General features: G+C 32.3%; 1 protein-coding gene across 8 annotated transcripts in view; it reads right to left on the reverse strand.

The window, feature by feature from the left end:
• Window positions 1-20,146, reverse strand: part of Alk (Anaplastic lymphoma kinase) — a 43,073-nt gene that overhangs the window by 8,110 nt on the left and 14,817 nt on the right. For 7 of the 8 annotated variants that reach the window (XM_031980172.2, XM_031980171.2, XM_031980174.2 and 4 more), the window contains exons 4-23: window positions 17,018-17,210; window positions 16,618-16,745; window positions 15,797-15,928; window positions 15,556-15,711; window positions 13,701-13,831; window positions 13,040-13,206; window positions 12,690-12,784; window positions 11,963-12,061; window positions 11,597-11,774; window positions 10,489-10,636; window positions 9,808-9,954; window positions 9,194-9,350; window positions 7,227-7,424; window positions 5,806-6,051; window positions 4,927-5,028; window positions 4,501-4,696; window positions 3,770-4,049; window positions 2,819-3,111; window positions 1,496-1,721; window positions 1,308-1,424 (exon numbers count right to left, since the gene is read on the reverse strand). In XM_031980172.2, coding sequence (XP_031836032.1) covers window positions 1,308-1,424; window positions 1,496-1,721; window positions 2,819-3,111; window positions 3,770-4,049; window positions 4,501-4,696; window positions 4,927-5,028; window positions 5,806-6,051; window positions 7,227-7,424; window positions 9,194-9,350; window positions 9,808-9,954; window positions 10,489-10,636; window positions 11,597-11,774; window positions 11,963-12,061; window positions 12,690-12,784; window positions 13,040-13,206; window positions 13,701-13,831; window positions 15,556-15,711; window positions 15,797-15,928; window positions 16,618-16,745; window positions 17,018-17,210 — 3,389 coding nt within the window. The remainder of the gene's footprint in view (window positions 1-1,307; window positions 1,425-1,495; window positions 1,722-2,818; window positions 3,112-3,769; window positions 4,050-4,500; window positions 4,697-4,926; window positions 5,029-5,805; window positions 6,052-7,226; window positions 7,425-9,193; window positions 9,351-9,807; window positions 9,955-10,488; window positions 10,637-11,596; window positions 11,775-11,962; window positions 12,062-12,689; window positions 12,785-13,039; window positions 13,207-13,700; window positions 13,832-15,555; window positions 15,712-15,796; window positions 15,929-16,617; window positions 16,746-17,017; window positions 17,211-20,146) is intronic. The other variant, XM_031980173.2, reaches the window with a different exon arrangement.

Raw genomic sequence — 20,146 nt, forward strand, 5'->3', positions numbered from 1 at the left:
ACATTACTGTCTTACCTGACTGATCGTTTTACACTACTTTCCCCTAACACTACATAATTGGTATTATAACAGTAACAATACTAGTATTACTAAAAAGTAATTACAGTATTATAGACACTACCTAAGTAATTATAGAATTAAGCAAGTAATGTAGTAAGTAATTATAGTATTATGGATAACAATATTAACACTTAATCTTTTTCATTAAATTTAAGTAAAGTCGTTCAACAGATTTCATTAAAAATTGTGGTTCATAAAAAGCGAGAAAAGTATTTAATGAATTGCCAATATCAAGAGTTCTAGACATACTAAATAATTAGCTTAATAAAAAGTAGGAGATCTCCTTATTCGGTTGAATAAGTGTTAATATTATTAAAACGTTATTACAGTATTAACAATGAGTAATTCATAGAAAAGTAAAGTAGTAATAAAATAGTAGGTATTACAATTATTAGTTAGTTTATTGTACTTAGAACATCCATTTCTGGCGAATGTGCTTAATCATCTGTGGTTTAATCAAAATGAGCAGATGATTGATAAGGATGGGATTAAATAAACAAATTGCAAGTAACCGCAATTTCAAATGAATAATTTAAATAATTATATAAAAATTTTACCCACCGAAAGTAATTTATTTGAAAATTCTTTGAAATATCGTTTCGAATTTAAATAAAGCAAAATGTTCAAAATTTCTATTAGGTATTCGAAATAAATGATAATCTTATACAAAAATTTATATTTATACATAAGGTGAACCACGAAGCGTGATCAGCTTAGATTATTCTGCTGCTAGGGCTGCAATCGAAATTTCTTTTAGCTAAAATAACTTGGTTTAAGAAGCGCTTTAAGATGATTCTACTAAATTTTTTGTTAATCTTTTTTTCCAGAATTATGAAGGTTTTTTTCAGTCTTTTTAGAAGGTAAACCGAGAACGTGAACTGTTAGTAGTGTTTCGTGATCTGCTTGTATTGAAGGTAGTGATAACTACCTAACTACTAATTAACTTTGGAAAAAATGGTTGACAACAAATTTAGTACTATCATCTTAAAGCTCTTCTTAAATCGTGTTATTTTAGCCAGCAAAATTTCTGATCGAACTATTAGCAGCAGAATAATCTAAGCTGATCACGCTTCGTGGTCCACCCTGCATAATATAAACTAGTAAAGAAAAAATAGAACAAAAGTAGTATCTAGAACGTATTCAATGTAATACATGCTAATGACGTAATAACGAATCGTATTTTCTAAATTTACCGAATTTAATCCCATTCCTAGCGATTTTACAAAAATAAAGAGTTTCGTACTCACTTCTGATTGTACATTGATACACTCCGCTTCAGGATCCGGCCTCATGATCGTTATTTCATGATGATAAATCGGTAATATATCAAAGTTAGGCATTGGGTGGTTCTTTACATCGGGATCCTGTGTGAATATGAATTTCATTTGGATTTATTAATTCAAATTATTTGATAAACCGGAATGCCTTTACTTACCTGTAAACAATAACCAATTCTTTCGACGATAGTCGTAAAACTAGGCCGGTCTTCGGGTCGTGGATGCCAACATCGCGTCATTATACCGTAAATGGGATCGGGACATCCCGCTGGCTTTTCCAAACGACCTCCCAATGTTACCATCGTCATGGTTTCTCTATTAGTGCACCCTGTATAGGGTATGTAACCGAAGGACATGATTTCCCATAATAAAACGCCGAATGCCCTGCGAGAAGTAATTAATCAATTACATGTTTGCTGGTGGCATTATTTGTAAGCTGCTTGTAATATGAATAAATAATTATTTCATATTATTACTAGAATTATTGAGAAACCTAATGAACTGGTTTGAATTAATTAGTTTTGAATAATTGATAATAACTATTAACATTAACGTTGTTAATATATTAATATTGATATATTAAATGTACTTATATAGGTACAATTAGCGCTATTTCTTTAATAGTTAATAATTTCTCAGAAGACATCTTTTTGATAGAATTCATTTAATAATTCTAAATCACTTTGAAATGGATCATTTGGAGTTATCAGGTAATTCTGGCGTTAAGAGTAAATATGACAAAATCAAGATTAACATATGTTCGTTTATCTGCAAAATTCAAGGTCATCTTGGTCACCTTATTATAAATTAGTTATTTTAAACGACAATTATTGATTTTCCTATACACGCATAAACAAGTATTTTTATTTTAGTATGCAGATAATACAGCGTATAGTTATAAATGTATTAAAAATATGAATTTTTAATTCATCAGTATGTGTTGCAATAATGTTTGAAATACTTATAGAGGGTTTGAATCTAAACGATTAATGTTCGAACATTTTGGGATATATTTATAAAATATATGCGTTCAACTAAATACATTAACTTAAAAAAATAATCCATATTTTTTAATATCCATATGTTTATTATAAATCACTTATAGAAAAATAAGTTTAAAAATATATATTTATGAAATAAATATGTATTTCTAAAATTTATACCAGCTTTTCTTTTCAATATTTGAAGAGCTCCAAACATTGAAAAGTCAGTTTGAGTGCTTGGTTCCGCTAGTGTTAATACGAATTAGGCAAAGATTTATTTTCATTTTTGCGAATCGTTTGGTTTAACCTATATTCTAATATGATTTTTCATAGGGTTTATTGTATTACTTTGGGGATTTCTTAGGGAGGACTTTCTAAGTGCATTTCTCCTGCGTTTAGCGAGGACACACTTTATTTTTTTATTTTATTGTGCGTACAATAAGAGATTTTCGAAAGTAAATTCCACAGTTAACGGGTTAATTCTTAGTGGAAACTCACCAAACATCGGTCTTCGTTGAGAATATTCCGTCCAAGAAGCTCTCCGGCGGCATCCATTTTATGGGTAACATAGCCTTACCACCTTTTCTGTAATAATCGCTTCTGTAAATATCCTTGGCCATGCCGAAGTCCGCAATTTTCACGATCCGACCGGGCTCCTTGCAAGTGAGCAAACAATTTCTGGCCGCGATATCACGGTGGATAAAACGCGCCTCTTCCATATATTTGCAGCCGTTCGCGACATTGTAGCCGCACATTATTAGATCCAGCATCGTCAACGAAGTAGGCCGATCCTGCCAAAACAGGAATATACGCATGCATCCCATTGATGACGAGCGCCAAAAATTAACAGTTGTCCCTGTTTAAATTATAATTCAGAACGATACACAGTTAAATGAAAGTAAAGGAACTCAAAAGTGATATTAGTTGGATAAGTAGTAACGCGGCCGCGATTTAAGACACTCGCGACCATTTCATGAGATTTTCGTTAATATTTACCTATTGTTCAAATATTCTATAAATAATTTCAGAAATATTACTAGAAATAAATCCAACAGTGATTCAAAAGCTTCTAGAAATAATTCCAGTTATGTTCTTTTTTAAAATATTACAAGAAATGTTACATTCAATAATATAAAGTGATCACAATTTCCTAAAGAGTTACTGTCTCACAAATGCAAATCGCTAATAGACTATTAATATCTCAATAAATACTTTTCATTAATAAAGTTAGATCTTTTTTGAAGTAAAATAAAAAGTTCACAGGTCCTAATCATTTTTTTTCCAGTTCCTAGGGTTATACACACATTTTTTCGATACAAATGTATAAAATCCAAAGTTCAGTTAATGAGTCAAATTCAGATGATGTTAAACATAAATATATAAAAGTGGAAAAAGTCTAAAACAAGTGTATCAAATTAATCCGTAATTCTCAAAAACAGCAATAATTACCGCTCGTGGTCTTTCTTCGCGAAGGAAATTCTTCAGGTTGCCGCCAGCGAGCAGTTCCAAGACGATGTACTTTGGATTCTTGTCAAAGGATACGCCGATGAAATGAACGATATTCGGATGATTGAATTTGCTCATAATTAAAGCCTCCATCATAAAATCAGCTTCGGTTTGGGACGTGGACGAGGAGGGTATCGTTTTCACGGCGACTGGGTGTTCTTCGTTACGGCGGTATCTGTAGACGCCTTGGAATACTTCTCCGAAAGCACCTTGACCCAGGGGTCTACGACACAAATTAATTATTTATATATAATAGATGACATTGGTTAATACGATTTTTTGCTTATGAAACGAAGATTTTTGAATTTTTAACAAATTTTGTTCGCTGATATTAAAGCTAAATGTCTATGAATGACAAATTTATGGAGAAATAAATTGATTATTAGTTCTAACTATTAGTTTTTCGCTATGAAATCTGAACTGACGCGATTCGTCTCGGTCTGTCCTATTACATTTCAATTAAATTTCACTATGAGAATAAAAAAATTATTTTATTTGCCATATAGCGTATTTGTATAATAATTTATGAAATCTGGTTTCGCGCAAAGAGCGTGTGCGAGTGAGGCTCGTCGTTGCAGTCCAAGGGATTAACGTCTAACGAAGCGTGTCAAGACGAGTAACCGAAAAATGACAGAGCTGCCTTGCCAACCTAATAATATTAAATTAGCACTTACTTCACTAAGTGGATGTAGTCGCGAGGTATTTGCGGCAAATCCTTAAAGCTGTATAGATTCCCAGCGAATTCATAGTTAGGGTTGAACTCTGTCATCATGGTGTCAGTGACTGCGCGTAACGACGTTAACTCTGTACCATTGCCGAACATGACTTGTCGTCGACGTAAAAGCGCCTTGCGACTTTGATAACGATTATCTATTAATGCAAATCATTTTCATTATACGATATTTTACTATACGATAAATGGTATGTAAAGATTTCAATGTCATTTAGTACTACTTGCAATGGAATTATAGCTGTGCAAGGATTTGATTTGAATTTCTATGTTTAGCCAACGTTTTCGTTTTATTTGAATTACAAACATTGAATCACTTTGTTATTGTGCAAAAGCGTGTACATCATAAAATTGTTTAACAGTTTCTTACAAAGAAGTAGGCAGAGGGCGGTGAAAGCCACCAATAGGACGATGCTTACAGTGATCAGCAGAATCATGAACGTCTGATGCGTGACTTTCGAGTCGTCGGCCACTGCAAATAAAACAATTATTTAAATCGATTGAGAGTATTCTTAACAAATTGTGAATATCGTATATTTTCCATCTTTCGTAATTATGATAATCTATTTTCTGAATAATGTTTTCTAATTTCGTTTGTTATGAGAACTGACCCCACTTTAGAACTGTGTCATTGTTAGTACAATATAAAATGAAATCATTTAAATTTTAGATATATTATTTAAAATAAAATGATGAACACAAAGTTGAACGTAATTCACATTAATTCGTATTGTCAAATGTAAAAGCTGATAAATCTTATTTATTATTAGACCTGTTATAAACCCCTTGCCCGATGAATTCTTTCTGAACTGTGATCGATCTAACTACTTTATTATTAATAATTTATTGAAAATAAGAGAAAATTCCAGTCTTATTCTGTGTAAACATGTGCTCTAAGATATAATCATTGATAACAGAAGAATAATATGTAATTTGCATTCAAATAAATTAAATAATATTTATGTTTGTTAAATTCTATTTAAAATCTTCACTATGAATCTGACACGATATTCTAGGGCAAGGGGTTAACAGTGTTATTATTAGTAATAGTGTTATTATTAATAAGAGGAAGTGTTTTATTCCAACCATAATACTATGATCTAATTTTATAATAATTATAATTTTATAAATTCATAGTAGTAACTGACAAAGTAACAATTTTTATAATAGTATAGTTTTATACCAGTAACGATTATTCAATTTTCACACAATCTACCAAAAGAAAAAGAAATTAAATTCGACCACTTACCGACGCAGTGTATCGAGTCATTACTCAGTAACCATCCAGGTGGGCATATGCATTCTGTCAAGCTGAGATGCGGGTCCAGGGCGATGCAACGGAAATCGCAGCCACAACCACTGATAGCGGGAATGATGTACACTTCACCGGATTTATGATTTACTTCTACCTGGTAGTGCACGTGCGTAAGTTCACGGCTGGCGTACGAATAACCACCCTCACCGTTCCCGGATACTTCGTGACCCATGTGACCTCCTAAATTATTACATTCGTGGTGAACCATAAAAAAAACTCATTTGAATTTTTTGATTAAATGTAAAGTGTAACGAAAAATATAAACATTCAGGGAAAGTCGGTCGAGGAGAGATGATCCACTTTTTTAAACAAAACCAATACACCGTAACTATTATTGACACCTAACAAAAAATAAAATAGATTTATGACAATAAATATATATTCGTAGGGAACCATAAAAAAAATTCGTGTACTTTTGACTACATGTAAAGTATAAGGGAAAATCAGATTTTCATATTTAGAACAGTACGTAGCAGACAAACGATTTAATTACTCAAGCAGAAAGATATCAGTACGTAGTTTCCTTCTATTAATTCTTTAAACAATTGATATATAATATAGCTTCATCTGCTAAAGGTTTCGTGTATTCCAAAGAATCTTCTTTCAATGAATCTAGATCGATTTACGTCATGTTTGGATGACTATTGGTACTACGATTGAGAAGGTAAAGTTAAAATAATTGCAATTGAAATTTGTCCCCGTGTACTGAGATCACATTACACTGAGTTCGAGATAGTGAATAGTGGGGGAAGAGTGGGAATGATACAGTGAAATTAAGAAGAACAGATTTATATGGAATTTAAGCGAGCATCACTGGATATCCAATGGAAAAGGATTTTCACTTGAACTGTATAAGGGAACCTTTTCAACCAGTACACGCAGATTTTGATGAAACTTATATGAGGCATAATTCTCAAGAAAATATCTTATACGTATTTTTTCTTATCGGCCAACATACACTTTAAAGGGGAAAAAATGTCCTTCAATGTTGAGAATTAAAAGTATATTTTTTACAATATCTTTGAAATTGGAATATATAAAAGAAATCTAAATTGCCCATTTCGAGGGGAACGTTGTTGATACGTATCTTCTCGTTGGTACGTATATTTTCGTATCGGCCAACATACAGTTCGAAGGGGTGAAAATACCCCCTAAAATTGAGGATTGAAAATATATTTTCTACGAATGGGGTACACTAGGCGAAGACTGGGGATGATGCAGTGAAATTAAGCCGAGCAGATTTCTGTGGAATTTAAGCGAGCATCACTGTAAAGCTGAACACGCTTCAATAGAGCAGCTGTAACTTTGAATTTAGTGGAGAAACGTGGACGGAATGATATCGATTCGTTTGTTACCTATGTAACCACCACCCCCGCCTCCTGTGAGACATCCGCCACCTCCGCCGCCGAATCCGCCATTGCCGTGGCTGTGATTGCCCGGTGCGCAACCAATTCCTCCGACACCGCCGTGAATCAAAGGCGCTCCGGCGGTAGGTCGCTCACCCTTATTGCTGTTTAAAGATCCATTCCACCCGCCGCCAGGGCGACCTGCGCCTATCGGAATCAGGTAATTAACACAGTTTCGAAGTAGTCACGGCTAAACGTGGATTGACGCGCAGTTACTGCAACGGCGGACACGTGAACGCTGGCCAAATGAATTTGAAACGTCGTTTCGTTAACTTCCAACGCGAGAACTTGTTCCCGCTTGTCTGCCAGAGAAGCACGCTACGGTTTTAAATTGAAGTCGTGAACTCCAAAACAGTACTAGTCCACTTTTTAACGTTACCCATGTGAGTTATTGATGTGACGGCTTTTAGCTTACTCGGGTCTATTTAACAATCGAGCTATCAAGCATTTAATATGATTGATATGCAATCCGTATAAAAATTGTAGCAATAGATTTTCTTCAGTTCCTTCAGGCGTACGTTATAGAATTCAAGTAAAACTATTTGTTTCTAAAATCATTTCGAATATTCAATGCTTTGAAAGTATCAATAATTGCGAAACAAGAAAACCGAAACCAGTCATTTTGATTGGTACGTAGTTCTAGTGTTGACGCATTGTTAACCGGCAATTTTACGCAAAATCTATCCCATATCACAGGTTATTATTTCATAATTAAACATGAAAGTGAAATAATCTAAATAAACTTCAATATACTTTATTTATACATAATGAGTTGAAATGAAACTTTGAACATATCTTTTATGTAACTTTTAATATTTTGCTTTTGCAATATTCTATTATATATTGTCCCCCATTTCAAAAATTAAAATAGCTAATGCAAAGTGCGAACTCAAGTAAACTATTAATTTGCATTAATCCACCAGCTCCGAGTAATTTTTTTAATTTTTTCCTTGAGACGCGTAGACGATATTTTGTTAGAGGAAAATTTGTAATATAAATAATTGAAGATAAAGAAAACTTGTTTATTATTAAATGCTCTTGTGAGTGTGGTACACTTCGAAATCTGGTTCTATACGTAAACCAACACCGTAATTTATAAAAAATGCAAACGACGTGGATTCCACGATGCTCGCTGCTAGGTTAGCGAACATGGCATAATAGCGCTACATGTATTAACCGTTCCACTACTCAAAAGTTGTTTTCTTCCCAATTATTTATTTTTATATTTCTTATTACGTGCTTACAAGGAAAGGTATCGAACTAGAAAATACAAAAATTTATGAAACTTTGTATGTAATTATACATAGTTAATAAAGCCTAATACATTACAATTTCTTTTCGTGACAAATTTCATTTTGAAGGTGTGGAGCACCATAAAAAATCGTAAAATAAAATTTTTCTAAATTTTGCAATTTTATAGATGTAAAAGAACAATGTATTTTTTGTTTAAACTTTCTCCTACTTTCTCACTATCTCCTACCATTCTCAAAATAATAGGAAAGAAAAATATGCACTTTTTTCAGGGAGTGGCTTTACCCCATCAAAGTGAAATTCGGCACGAAAAATGACAATATATTACACTTGACTTACTCTACTTACACACAAAGTTTCATAATTTTTTGAATTTCCAGCTTCGATACCTTTCTTTGTTGGAAATGGAAAAATGGGACGATCGCATTGTTTAGAATTTTTCCATGTAAAAGTAGAAAAATGTAATTCAGTTTTCGAACTGAAACGAAAGAAGCGCGATCGCGACGATTGGTACTTTCATACGCGTTATTGAAAAGAGGCGTGGTACTCAAACAGTTAAGGTCACATCATAACTACTGAAGTAAAAGGAATGTGAGAAAGTTTTACTTTTTAATATGCTTGTTTTGAAATGTCATTCTAAGAAATATGGAGAAAATATTACTCACCGTCATCCGGTGACAAAATTGGACTGGGAAGCGGTTGTTTCCCAAATGGCACAGGCCCTCGTCCATGCTGAAGACTATTATCGGAGACTTGTCCTAAACCTAAACCACCTCCGCCAGCAGCGATAAGAATCGGGTGCTGAATTCCATTGCTTTTCAACTATAATTTAAAAGGAACTTATTATTATAATTCTACATTTCCAAATATACTATTAAATCTAATAAAATACGATTAATCTACTAATTAAATTGATAAGTTTTTCTTAAAGTGGTATAAGTCCATTTTATGAGAAAAATAAGTTAATGGTGGTTTTAGTGAAATATAGATATCACCTGTTTATATTTATAATCACACAATCAATGACATACGATAGCTTCATAAATAAACTAAAAGACGTTTATCTGTAAAATGCTATCGCAAAAATGTTTTCTTTGAAAGTAGAATAAGTCCATTTGTAGCTGAAAAATCGTTTATTTTCTTTAATATTTTAATTAATTATTATTGCATAATAAAACTTAACAAGTTTATGGTTTTATAAACATTATCCGAATGAATTAACGTTTGCCAATATTTTTCAGTTGATTCAAAGGCAAACGAATAGAAAACATTTGCTTACTTGGAAGATATACGTTGCCCCACCACCACCACCTCCGCCATCTTTTATCTTAATGTTCTTCACATCGCGAACACTGGAAGTTATTCCTAAATACGAGCCGTACATTTGTCCAGCAGTTTGGCAACTATCTGTTGTGAGATCTAAATTCTAGAAATTATAATGAATGATATCACATATTTTTATAATGAGCTATTAATTAGTAGATGAATTTATAAATTTGTATTACAAGTATTGTAACGAGGAAAATCAAATTTTGGTTTAGTTCAACTAAACAAGATTTAAGTTTCGTTAAAGATTTGAAAACATAGAAATGATACTTAAATAAAAAATCTATTTAAAAATATAGTAACACTGATTGGCAAGAAAGTTAATAATTCATTATTAAGTAAACGTTTTGAACTAGTTTATGTGTTGCATAGTTAACTCTTTGCTGACGATGATTTTTCAATACATACAAAATTTTCAACATAGACAGTTACTTAAATTATGCACAGAATTCCCACACAGCAGAAAAAAAGAGAAAGATGCATCGATCTTTTGTTATTCGAATAATTAAATTATGCGAAGCTAATTTTGTATCTCGGACATGGCAGTTTTGTCTCCAAAATGTCGATATTCATCCACAAAGAGTTAATAAATATAGGGAACATTAATTTCCTGTAAATATTATGTAAATCATACTTTTGGACATGCGTCCGATCCTGCCTGTCCCACCATGAAATACAATTGTGCACCCTTTTCTAGATAAAGCACCCCCCGAACAAGGGCACCCAACGTGACACCCTTTCCACTAGATCCTTTACCTCCACGCGCACCCACTCCAATCAAACTAGAATTCAAATCAACGAAATACAATTTGGATATTTACAAATTTTATTTATGCAGGGTGTCTCGATTTAAGCATGACTCTCAAATATTTGTTATAATTCTGGGAATGCAGAAGACATTATACATATAGTTTGAATAACTCAAATACAATTGAATATCTTGCAAATGTCGGTTTTTTCGAAAATTGCTTTTTCCATAGCTGTCGAGTTCATTGATGTTTATTTGGCAAATAATTAATTAGTTCTTTCTATTACATTACGTAGCTCATGAAAAATACATTCAGATACGTTTCAGACGTGACCTTCAAATGATCTTAAACTTCAAAGATACTAAGAATTAAATTCATAAAAAAATACCACACCTAAATTTTAAATTCATTGAAATTACGTATAAGATGTTTTCTGTATTCTCATAATTAAAAAATATTTGGGAGGACTATGCTTAAATAGGACACCCTGTAGATTTACTAACCCCTTCAGACCTGACGCACATCATAATGTCTACTCTTTTATTATCTTCAATATCTGATGAAATATTAACACTAAAACTACCGGGCTGTTAAATTGACTTTTTGAGATTTCTCTATAGAAACTCCAAGAGTGCATCTATTGAGACTTACAATTCAGTTACATACTGCTAAATCAATTTCTTTAATAATTTTTCTGAGAAACATCTGTTATATTCTTAATAATTGCAGAAAAAAGAAATCAGGAATGGGTCATTTAGACCTATCTGGTAGTTTTAGTGTTAAAATTGTGACAGACAACCATATACACCCTATATTTGAGTCTATTTCTATCATAGAAGTAGTAAACTACCACACATTATTCAAAATATGTGTCATTATTGTTGTTGCATCGAATGGCAGTCTTTTGTTGTTAGGAAAGCGTACGTAATTTCATACGAAAATCAGGTTTGAAGGGGTTAAATAAAGGAGACAAGGTTTAAGCAGAATTCATACGTGTAATATCCACCGTGAGGTGCTGTCCATCTTTGAACACCATTTAAAGGAAAGGAGGGATCTCGCAGCGACGTTGGTGGTACAATTAATTCTATGTCTGTACTATTGTATTCCTTGGCACATTGCTCAACCGTGGGTCCTATCCTTCCTTTGGCACCGCAGGTTGTTAGCCGGATAACTAAAAATTGGTCTATTTAACAAAAAATCCATTCTTTGTCAAAACTGACGCAAGGAAAAATTAGTATGTACACCTTAGTTTATAATGTAAATTTTCAGTGATATATTTGTTTCAGTAAAATTTTCTGTAATTGATTAATTTACGAGTTTTGTGTCTAATAACTATGTAGTTACCACATTATACACTACCAGTTCCGTTTATAAAATCCACATGCTGATCTGGAATCCTTTCCCACTCTATAAAAGGATGGTAATAATCGAAATCTCGAACGACCTCAGGAGGAACCCCTAGTAAAGTAAAACATAGTATAAATAACTTAAAAGTGCATACAATATTCTCGCGATTAGTACCCAAAAATCGGAACAGCAACCGAGCAATAATTATGCAGTGCTGTTGTTTGTTCTCCGTAGAAAAGGACAGCGCGAGTGCAAAAGCGAGACGCCCGATCTTCGAAACGATCAAACGAACAGATGAATGAGGGGATATTAATGCAATGTTAAACTATTTTATTTTTCACTTTTACTAATTGAGTTGTAAGGTTTTTCTCATTAAAACGAGATCAAACACGATATATTTTAAAACATATTTTCTTATTTAATAAATTACAATAATTTATTTTCTTCCAATAAATTATGACGTAAAATAAGTCACATTCGGTGTTGTTTTAACCAGAAGAATCTCACAAATGCGTTAGTAAAAGTTTCATTTACAAAAGACCAAAAACGTTTTATAATTGCATGAATAATGTTTCACTGACATCAACATCATTGAACAGTGTATCATATTTCAACTGCTCGATCGTGTAGCTTCGTCGCTTGCCGAAGAGACTCGCCCTTTGGTGGTGAGCATGACTATCGGGCACAAATCGCGAGAATACTGTATATCGTTACAATCATTAAATATTTTTAATTTTACCAATGCCAAAACATTCAGGGCTCAACGAGACGTCGTCGATCGCTACATCACCCGTTGAGGATATTCCTTTGTTTGCTTCGAATTGCAAAAAATACCTGTAAAAAACAGAAAAAACTGTTAAAGCTTTCAAAAGCTTTCCCTCGCATATCTCGCGTAATTTGAAGCTAAAAATATTAAAGCACAATAACTGTTCTCTAGAAAATTCGTTATTAGATAATATTGGATTAATTTACAGCTATTTTTTCTTTTACTATTTCATATTTGTCGTGGCTTTTTTATTTTATTTGAAGCTATACGTAAGAACAAAGATATTGTTTTGCAAATTTTGTACACGTCATCTATGACAGTACCTATATTTTATGTCCGGTAACGTAACTGCGTCATTGTGCCATTTGTTGCCTTTATCACCGTAGATCCGCCATAACTGAACCGAATGATTCTGATGAGGTTTCATTTGAACTAAATACAGTGCAAGGGAACCACTGTGCGTGCCATATTGATGATAGAAGAAACGTACCTGTAGATCCACGTGCAAATTGAAATAAAATACACATGCTACTTTAATCGTAATTGAATTATCAATTAATAATTGTAAATAAATTTTGTAATTACACTTAAGAATTAAATAAATAAAATTAAATAAAATTAAATCAAATTTCCCTTATTTACAATACAATTAGTAAGAAAAATTGAAATACGTATTAAATCAAATATTTAAAGTAATGTAAAATTATTGGACAGGAAATATAAATCAAATTCGGAGTACAAAAATTTAATCAAGAACATCAAGTGTATTACTATGTGAGAAAATTCAAATCTAAATCGGATTTCTTCTATTCCCAATATAATGAGTAAAGAAACTTGTTTGTATTAGTTCATTACGTTAATTTATTTAGTTTATTCATTTGGTTAGCTTTTGAAGTATATATTAAATGAAATATTTAAAACAATGTAAAAGTATTGAATAAAATTAAAAAAACTGTATTATTTAGTGGTAAAGACATAGCTTACCTGACAGGTTTTATAATAAGGACTTTTTTCATCGTTGTGGTAAGGCGGCGTTGGATTGTATATCGGACTTTCGAGAGTACTGGAACTGCCTAATCCAAGTCGCTTGTACATATTTACGTACGCGTATGTTCCTACAAATAAATAATGTTCCGTTATTCTAGTTATAGAAAAGATTTACATTGTGCATGAACAAAATGGATCATTGGGGTAGTAAAAAATAATATAAAAAATAACAATAAAAATGTATCTCTTTTGAAAATATCAAGATTGAGAAGTGGACGTGGTTTACTTAACAAACACATATGATAGAATTTATGAGAAGTTATTTTGATAATTAATTTTAAAAATAAGTAAAAATAAATATAATTAATAAAAAATGTACTAAATCCACCCTACACTATATTAATACGTTCGCATTAGAGTTATATATTTCCGATTACCGATATTTTGAATTTTGTTTGAGGAGCTTATATTGTAACACATTGCGTACCGGTTAATGCTTAGAAAACTGGCCGATTTTTCAATGAAATCAACTCATAAGTTCGTGATATATCACTATATGAAAAATATTCAAATATCTTATTATTTCGTAAGTATTAAACGAGTATCAGTTCTAATAGAATTAAATGAAAACGAGATTTCTCGTTCCCGGTACGCAATGTGTTAATTATATCTACCTTAACAATCAAAACAGAAAGATAAGTCAACAGTATTTATTCTAATTCTAATTATTCATTAACTTTGAAATTACGTTGTTTCTCCGAGGTCAGTATCAGTAGTTAAGGATTAAAAAATGTTTCACAGAATGTATAAGAATTTCATCGACAAAACTTTCTGTTCAATAATATTAACCCTTTGTATTCGATAAGCTTCTCACAGTCGTCATTCGATCCAACACAACAGAATTGTAATATGTAAAATTCAATATTAGATTTTTTTTAACCGCTTACCGTATAATAATGTATCAGACTCGTAGCGAAGTTTTTGTAGAAAATTTAAAAAATATAAATATTACACGATTCTTATAAATCGAAATTAAATATTATTCTTCTGTTATCAATTATTATATTCTAGAACAAACATAGACACAGAATATGTCTAGAATTTGTTTCAATTTTCAATGAGTTGTTGACACGTACAACCCGTGGCACTCCAATCGATTTTGTAATCTACCAGTAACTTCAATTATTTTTATAATATCCCTGGTGAATATTCAAAAATGATATAAAATTTCTTAGATTGTACATTTTCCTTTTTAAGACAACATTTGTATGTGCGGTGAAGCAATATTTTTAGGGTAGTTTCTTCAACTTTGTTCAAATATTTAATACTGTAAATGGAACCTATAGAGTGCAAAGGGTTGACGACAAAGTAGTTCCATTGATTATAGTTAAGAGAGATACAGGGCAAAAGGTTAAGATGTCAGCACATGAACATAGAAATAAAATAGTTCTCTTAACATACGCAAGATTCTTTTTACGATACTTACAACTAATATCATATGAATATTTCATTAGAAGGTAATGAATATTTACAATGAGGAATATTGTCCAGTTAACTCGGAGTATATGCAGTCTAGTAACATTAGTTCTCACTTCGTTTCACTGAACAAGCCAAGTTCATCGATCGCCGATACTTGCAACTAATATCATGAATACTTCATTAGAAAATAAGAAATATTTATAATGAAGAATATTGTCGAGTTAACTTGAAGTGTATAGAGTCTGGTAGAAATAGTTCTCATTTCGTTTTGCTGAACAAGCCAAGTTCATTGATCGCCGGGCAAGTAATCAGATATTTTTGAACGGTAGTGTACGTGCCACGTGTAGAGTCTAGTAGATATAGTTACACCTACCGGACGCATTGCCGTACGTATGATCGAAACTAGGTCCAGTCTTGTCGGACGGCGTTGGGCCACGAAAAAGGGTCCAATTTAAAGGTTTCCCCGGTACGTTCTTCCATCCGCACCAACCGTCTTCGAAATTGCATCTGGCGTGCTCCGGTATTTTGTCTGAAACACGCCCTTTCGATTATAGTCTGTCACACGGCGAACCGGGCACGGAACTGAAAAGGGAAAGCAATAATTTGCCAATTACCGCATTCAGGAATCTCGTCTTCGCCGTCGTCGCAGTCTTTTTTTAGGTCGCAGACCTGTGTTCTGTTCACACACTGACCGTTCTTGCAACGGAACGTGTTTTCCGTGCATTTTATCGGGACCAGTGTTAATTCTGGAAAACGGAAAGAGATCGATCCGAATAGGGTGTGTTACCGGTGTTAGTTTTGTGGACGAGGGGGAATTCATAGAACGAAGTGTGTATTGTGGGTGTTAATTTTGCTAACGGAGGAAAATCGATTGGACAGAGTATGCTACTGATATTAATTACGCAAATGAGAAGAGTCAATTGAATAGAGTGTGCTACTGATACTGATTCTGCAAATGAAAAAGATCTGTTGAATAAAGTATACTGCTGGTAAGCATTAATTTTGCGAATGAAAAAGAAATGATTGGATAGAGTATGCTACCTGATAAGTATTACTTTGGCAAACGAGAAAAAAACAGTTGAATAGACTGTGCTACTGATACTGATTTTGCAATTGAGAAAGATACATTTAATACCATATTCTATTGATAGGTACTAATTTTGCAAATGCGGAATTAATTTTATAAACGAGAAAAAATAATTGAATAGATCATGCTATTGATATTAATTCTAAAAATAAAAAAAGAATGATTGAATAGAGTATGCTGTTAATATTTAGATTGCAAATTAACAGAAAATGATGCACATAAATGGAAAATGAAATCCTAAACATAAGCGTAGTTTATAAGTTTCAATAAGAAGTTTTTATTAGACAGACATCTATATTCGAGGATAAGAATTCGTGTTTTCCTTATTAAAAAAAAATTGACACTCACCTGTGAAACAATCGGACAAACGAATGTTGTCGACACCAATACTGGAGTTAGGATATGGTGCCGACATTTCTATTAAAAGTTTATACGGCTGACTAAGTGCGCGTAGATTAAACCACGTTTCCTCCCATCTATAATATCCAATTAATTTCAGTATTAATTTCTTTTCCTTTTCATAGGGTGGGCGCATAATTTGTGGCAATTCTAACGGTTTTTCAACTTGTGTTTAGATAATACAATACATTGTAAAAATACATTGTAAAAATCGTAAAGAATTCATGGCTCACCGTTTCTGGCTACCTGTGTACCAATTACGATGTAATTATGAAAATGACCAAAACCGGTGTAATGACCACAACCGACTCGTCTACCCCACATTAGCAATTTAATAACAATTACGTACCTTTCACGATTATTCCCGGCTTTCTCCGTAGTAATTGAGCTTGTATTATTTCTGTTTATGACTAAACTGATAGCACCATCCCTCATTTCAATCTGATATAAAGCTATTTCCAACACACAACTCGAACTGGTTTGCGGAATAGTGGAAGACCACAATTGCATCTTCCCGGGGCCGGTGAACCACAGAAAGTGTCCTACAGAAGACAAAATTAAATAAAAAATTTTTATTATCTTTTACCTCTTTAACACTAGAACTACCAAATGGGTCAAACTGACCTTTTCTAAATTATTGTATCATAATTAGTATGTAATTCTTTCCACAGATACTTTTCAGAGAAATTACCAAGAATATTGATTTAATAATACGCAAACTAATTGATAAGTCAATCGAAATGTCAATAGATGCACTCTTAGAGTTCCTATAGAAGAATTTGAAAAAGTTGATTTAACTGCTCGGTAGTTCTAATGCTGATAGCTATTAAATTGGCAAGAAAGTTTACTCGTTTTTTAGAGAAAATTTAATTTTCGATCTTAAATGTTTAATCTTGAAAAGAAAATTAATTAGTGGTATATTGGCCATTGTTTTCTAGAATTTTCATTCAGATATTAACTAGATCATTTATGTCGGATATAAAGACAATCCTGTGACCATAAAGAAGTATAATAAAGATCATTTTTGGACCATACGCACTTCAACTTTAGATGATCCAAAGACGGAACATAAATTTCTATGAACTTCCGTGGCGTTATGCTCAAGTTGAAACTTAAAATGTAGGCTGCTGGAAATGAATTTCAACTTCAATCCTAATAAATATTTATTTTTCCTACGATTCCGATTTAAACATCTAAATTCAATAATATTAGCTTTCGATTGCTATCGACTGTATCATACAACGAACAACGAAAGAATAAGCGTGTTAAATTCTTACCAATCTAATATTTAATTTAATATTTCTTGTATAAAAAATTTAGTAAAATAATATTTAATTTTCTTAGAGTACAACACGTTTATCTACGTGTATTCAAAGTTTTTGGAGTGCAAGAATTTATGTGAATGCCGATAGAAAACACAGGTTATCAGTGTGGAAAGAATAAATTTGTTCCTGTATAGTTCTCGATTAATAGAAATGTAAGAAATAATCATCAGTTTCGGCAATTAAATGTAAGAAAATAATAAATTTTTACGCAATTGTACATTTGTATGTACGTCAATTGTACATACAAAAAATGATACATACATGTCAAATGTACAATTGACGTACATACAAAAATAATAAATATAACAGATAGGTATTTTTAACGAGGTTTCAAGTTGAAACGAACGATAACAATGAGTACAGATAATAGTGAATAAATTATCACGCGACAGTTCTATTGCCAGTGCGCACGAATTCTACTTGAATTAGGCCTAATTGCTGTCGATCATGTTCAATATCAGATGATTAACAAGTACTTGTGACTCTTCGACATTTTTACTGATGTGACTGTTTACTTGTGATAATATTCTTTCTATTATTACTTGGCGTACAATATTTAACATAAATAAATAAATTAATAAATAAATAACAGAATTGTATTAATGTAAATGTATAATTTTACATACTGAAATTAACATTTATTCACGTTACACGAACTCACTTAAATGACTAAATTGCTAAAATTTTAGTTAATTACTGATTTATCCATAGAAAAAAATTATTTTTAAAATTATTTATTTTAAAAATGGTATTAAAAATATATGTGGTAACAGCGCCTAATATGGTCACTACCATAATATTTCAAAGAATAAATAGCTTGATGCGTCAGTTACCATGGGAAACACTTCATTAGTAATAGAAAACAATCATATTAATAGTTAGACATCAATTAAGAATTTGCGATCGAATGCGGAGCATTATTGTGTTTGGTAGTGCGTTACATTTTCTGAAAGACGAGTTACATTGTCTAATTTCTTAATGTAGATTCCTAATATGGAACAAGTTCCATATTGAGTGCATATTCTTCGTTAATGTTACATATTATTATGTTATTGTTTTATTTTATGGTGGCGATTACAAAAGTGATAATAATAAAAAAAAAATACGTCTATTGCATTGTGTTCACGAAGAATGTAGTGGTCCCGAAAAGAAAAGATAGAAAAAAATTCACATCATATAAGTTGGAAAAGGTGTAAAATTCGTTTATTTATCTTTCTTATTTCGTAAATATTCATTTCTCGCGATAAAAATCAGTTTTAGTTACAAATTATCTAGGTGTTCCATATTAGGAACCATTTTTCTAGATCACTGTTTTCGACTTTATTTACATTTTATACCGTGGTTTAAAGGCAGTTAAATTTTTCCATTATCGACCAGTGTATGAATGTTTATTAATTTTTTCGTGTTTCGATGCAGGTTTCATTGAAAAAAACGCATATCTCTCATTTTGGCAAGCTTTACAAATCAGGTGTTCCATATTAGGCACCATTGTCCTATACTTTCCTATGCAATGTCCTAATAAGTTCTTAATAGTAAGATATTCACGAATAGACTTTAATTGCAGTCAAAATTCCCGTTAGGAATCTGAGAATTCCAAATTGGAGGACGTCGGAAGGTCAGTTGTTGATAATCATAACTTTTTGAAGTGAAAAACGGCGAACGGTGTCCAAGTATTGCATTGGCCTTCAAAATTTCCTGTCAAAACATTTGACACATTTGGAGCTAAAGCTTCCAAAAAAGAGAATAGAAAATTGAAGGTGTTGCATATCAGGTAACGTTATCCTGCATATCAGGCGACGTACTATGCGCCTCTTATGTTAGCTCCATCGACCACCAAGCTAAAAGTGCACAGAGGCAAGAGGATTCTTTCACTCACTCACGATGTTCAGGCTGTCTGGACTTTCGACGCATGGTCATTATTGGCGCGCGGCAATAACGAAGGACAGAAGCGTTCGCTACTAACGTGAGCTTCAGAGACGGTCTTCACAATTGTGATATTTCATTCAATTCAACAAATTTTCTAAATAAAATACTGAAGAAAACAAAACTAAAACAACTCATATTTAAAAACCCAATGAGTTGTTTTAGTTTTGTTTTTTCAGTATTTTATTATATTTAGAATTTAGGAACTCAATAATGCCATAGCTTGTAAC

The sequence above is a fragment of the Nomia melanderi genome, chromosome 1 (genome assembly GCF_051020985.1).
Source record: "Nomia melanderi isolate GNS246 chromosome 1, iyNomMela1, whole genome shotgun sequence".
Lineage (NCBI taxonomy): Eukaryota > Metazoa > Arthropoda > Insecta > Hymenoptera > Halictidae > Nomia > Nomia melanderi.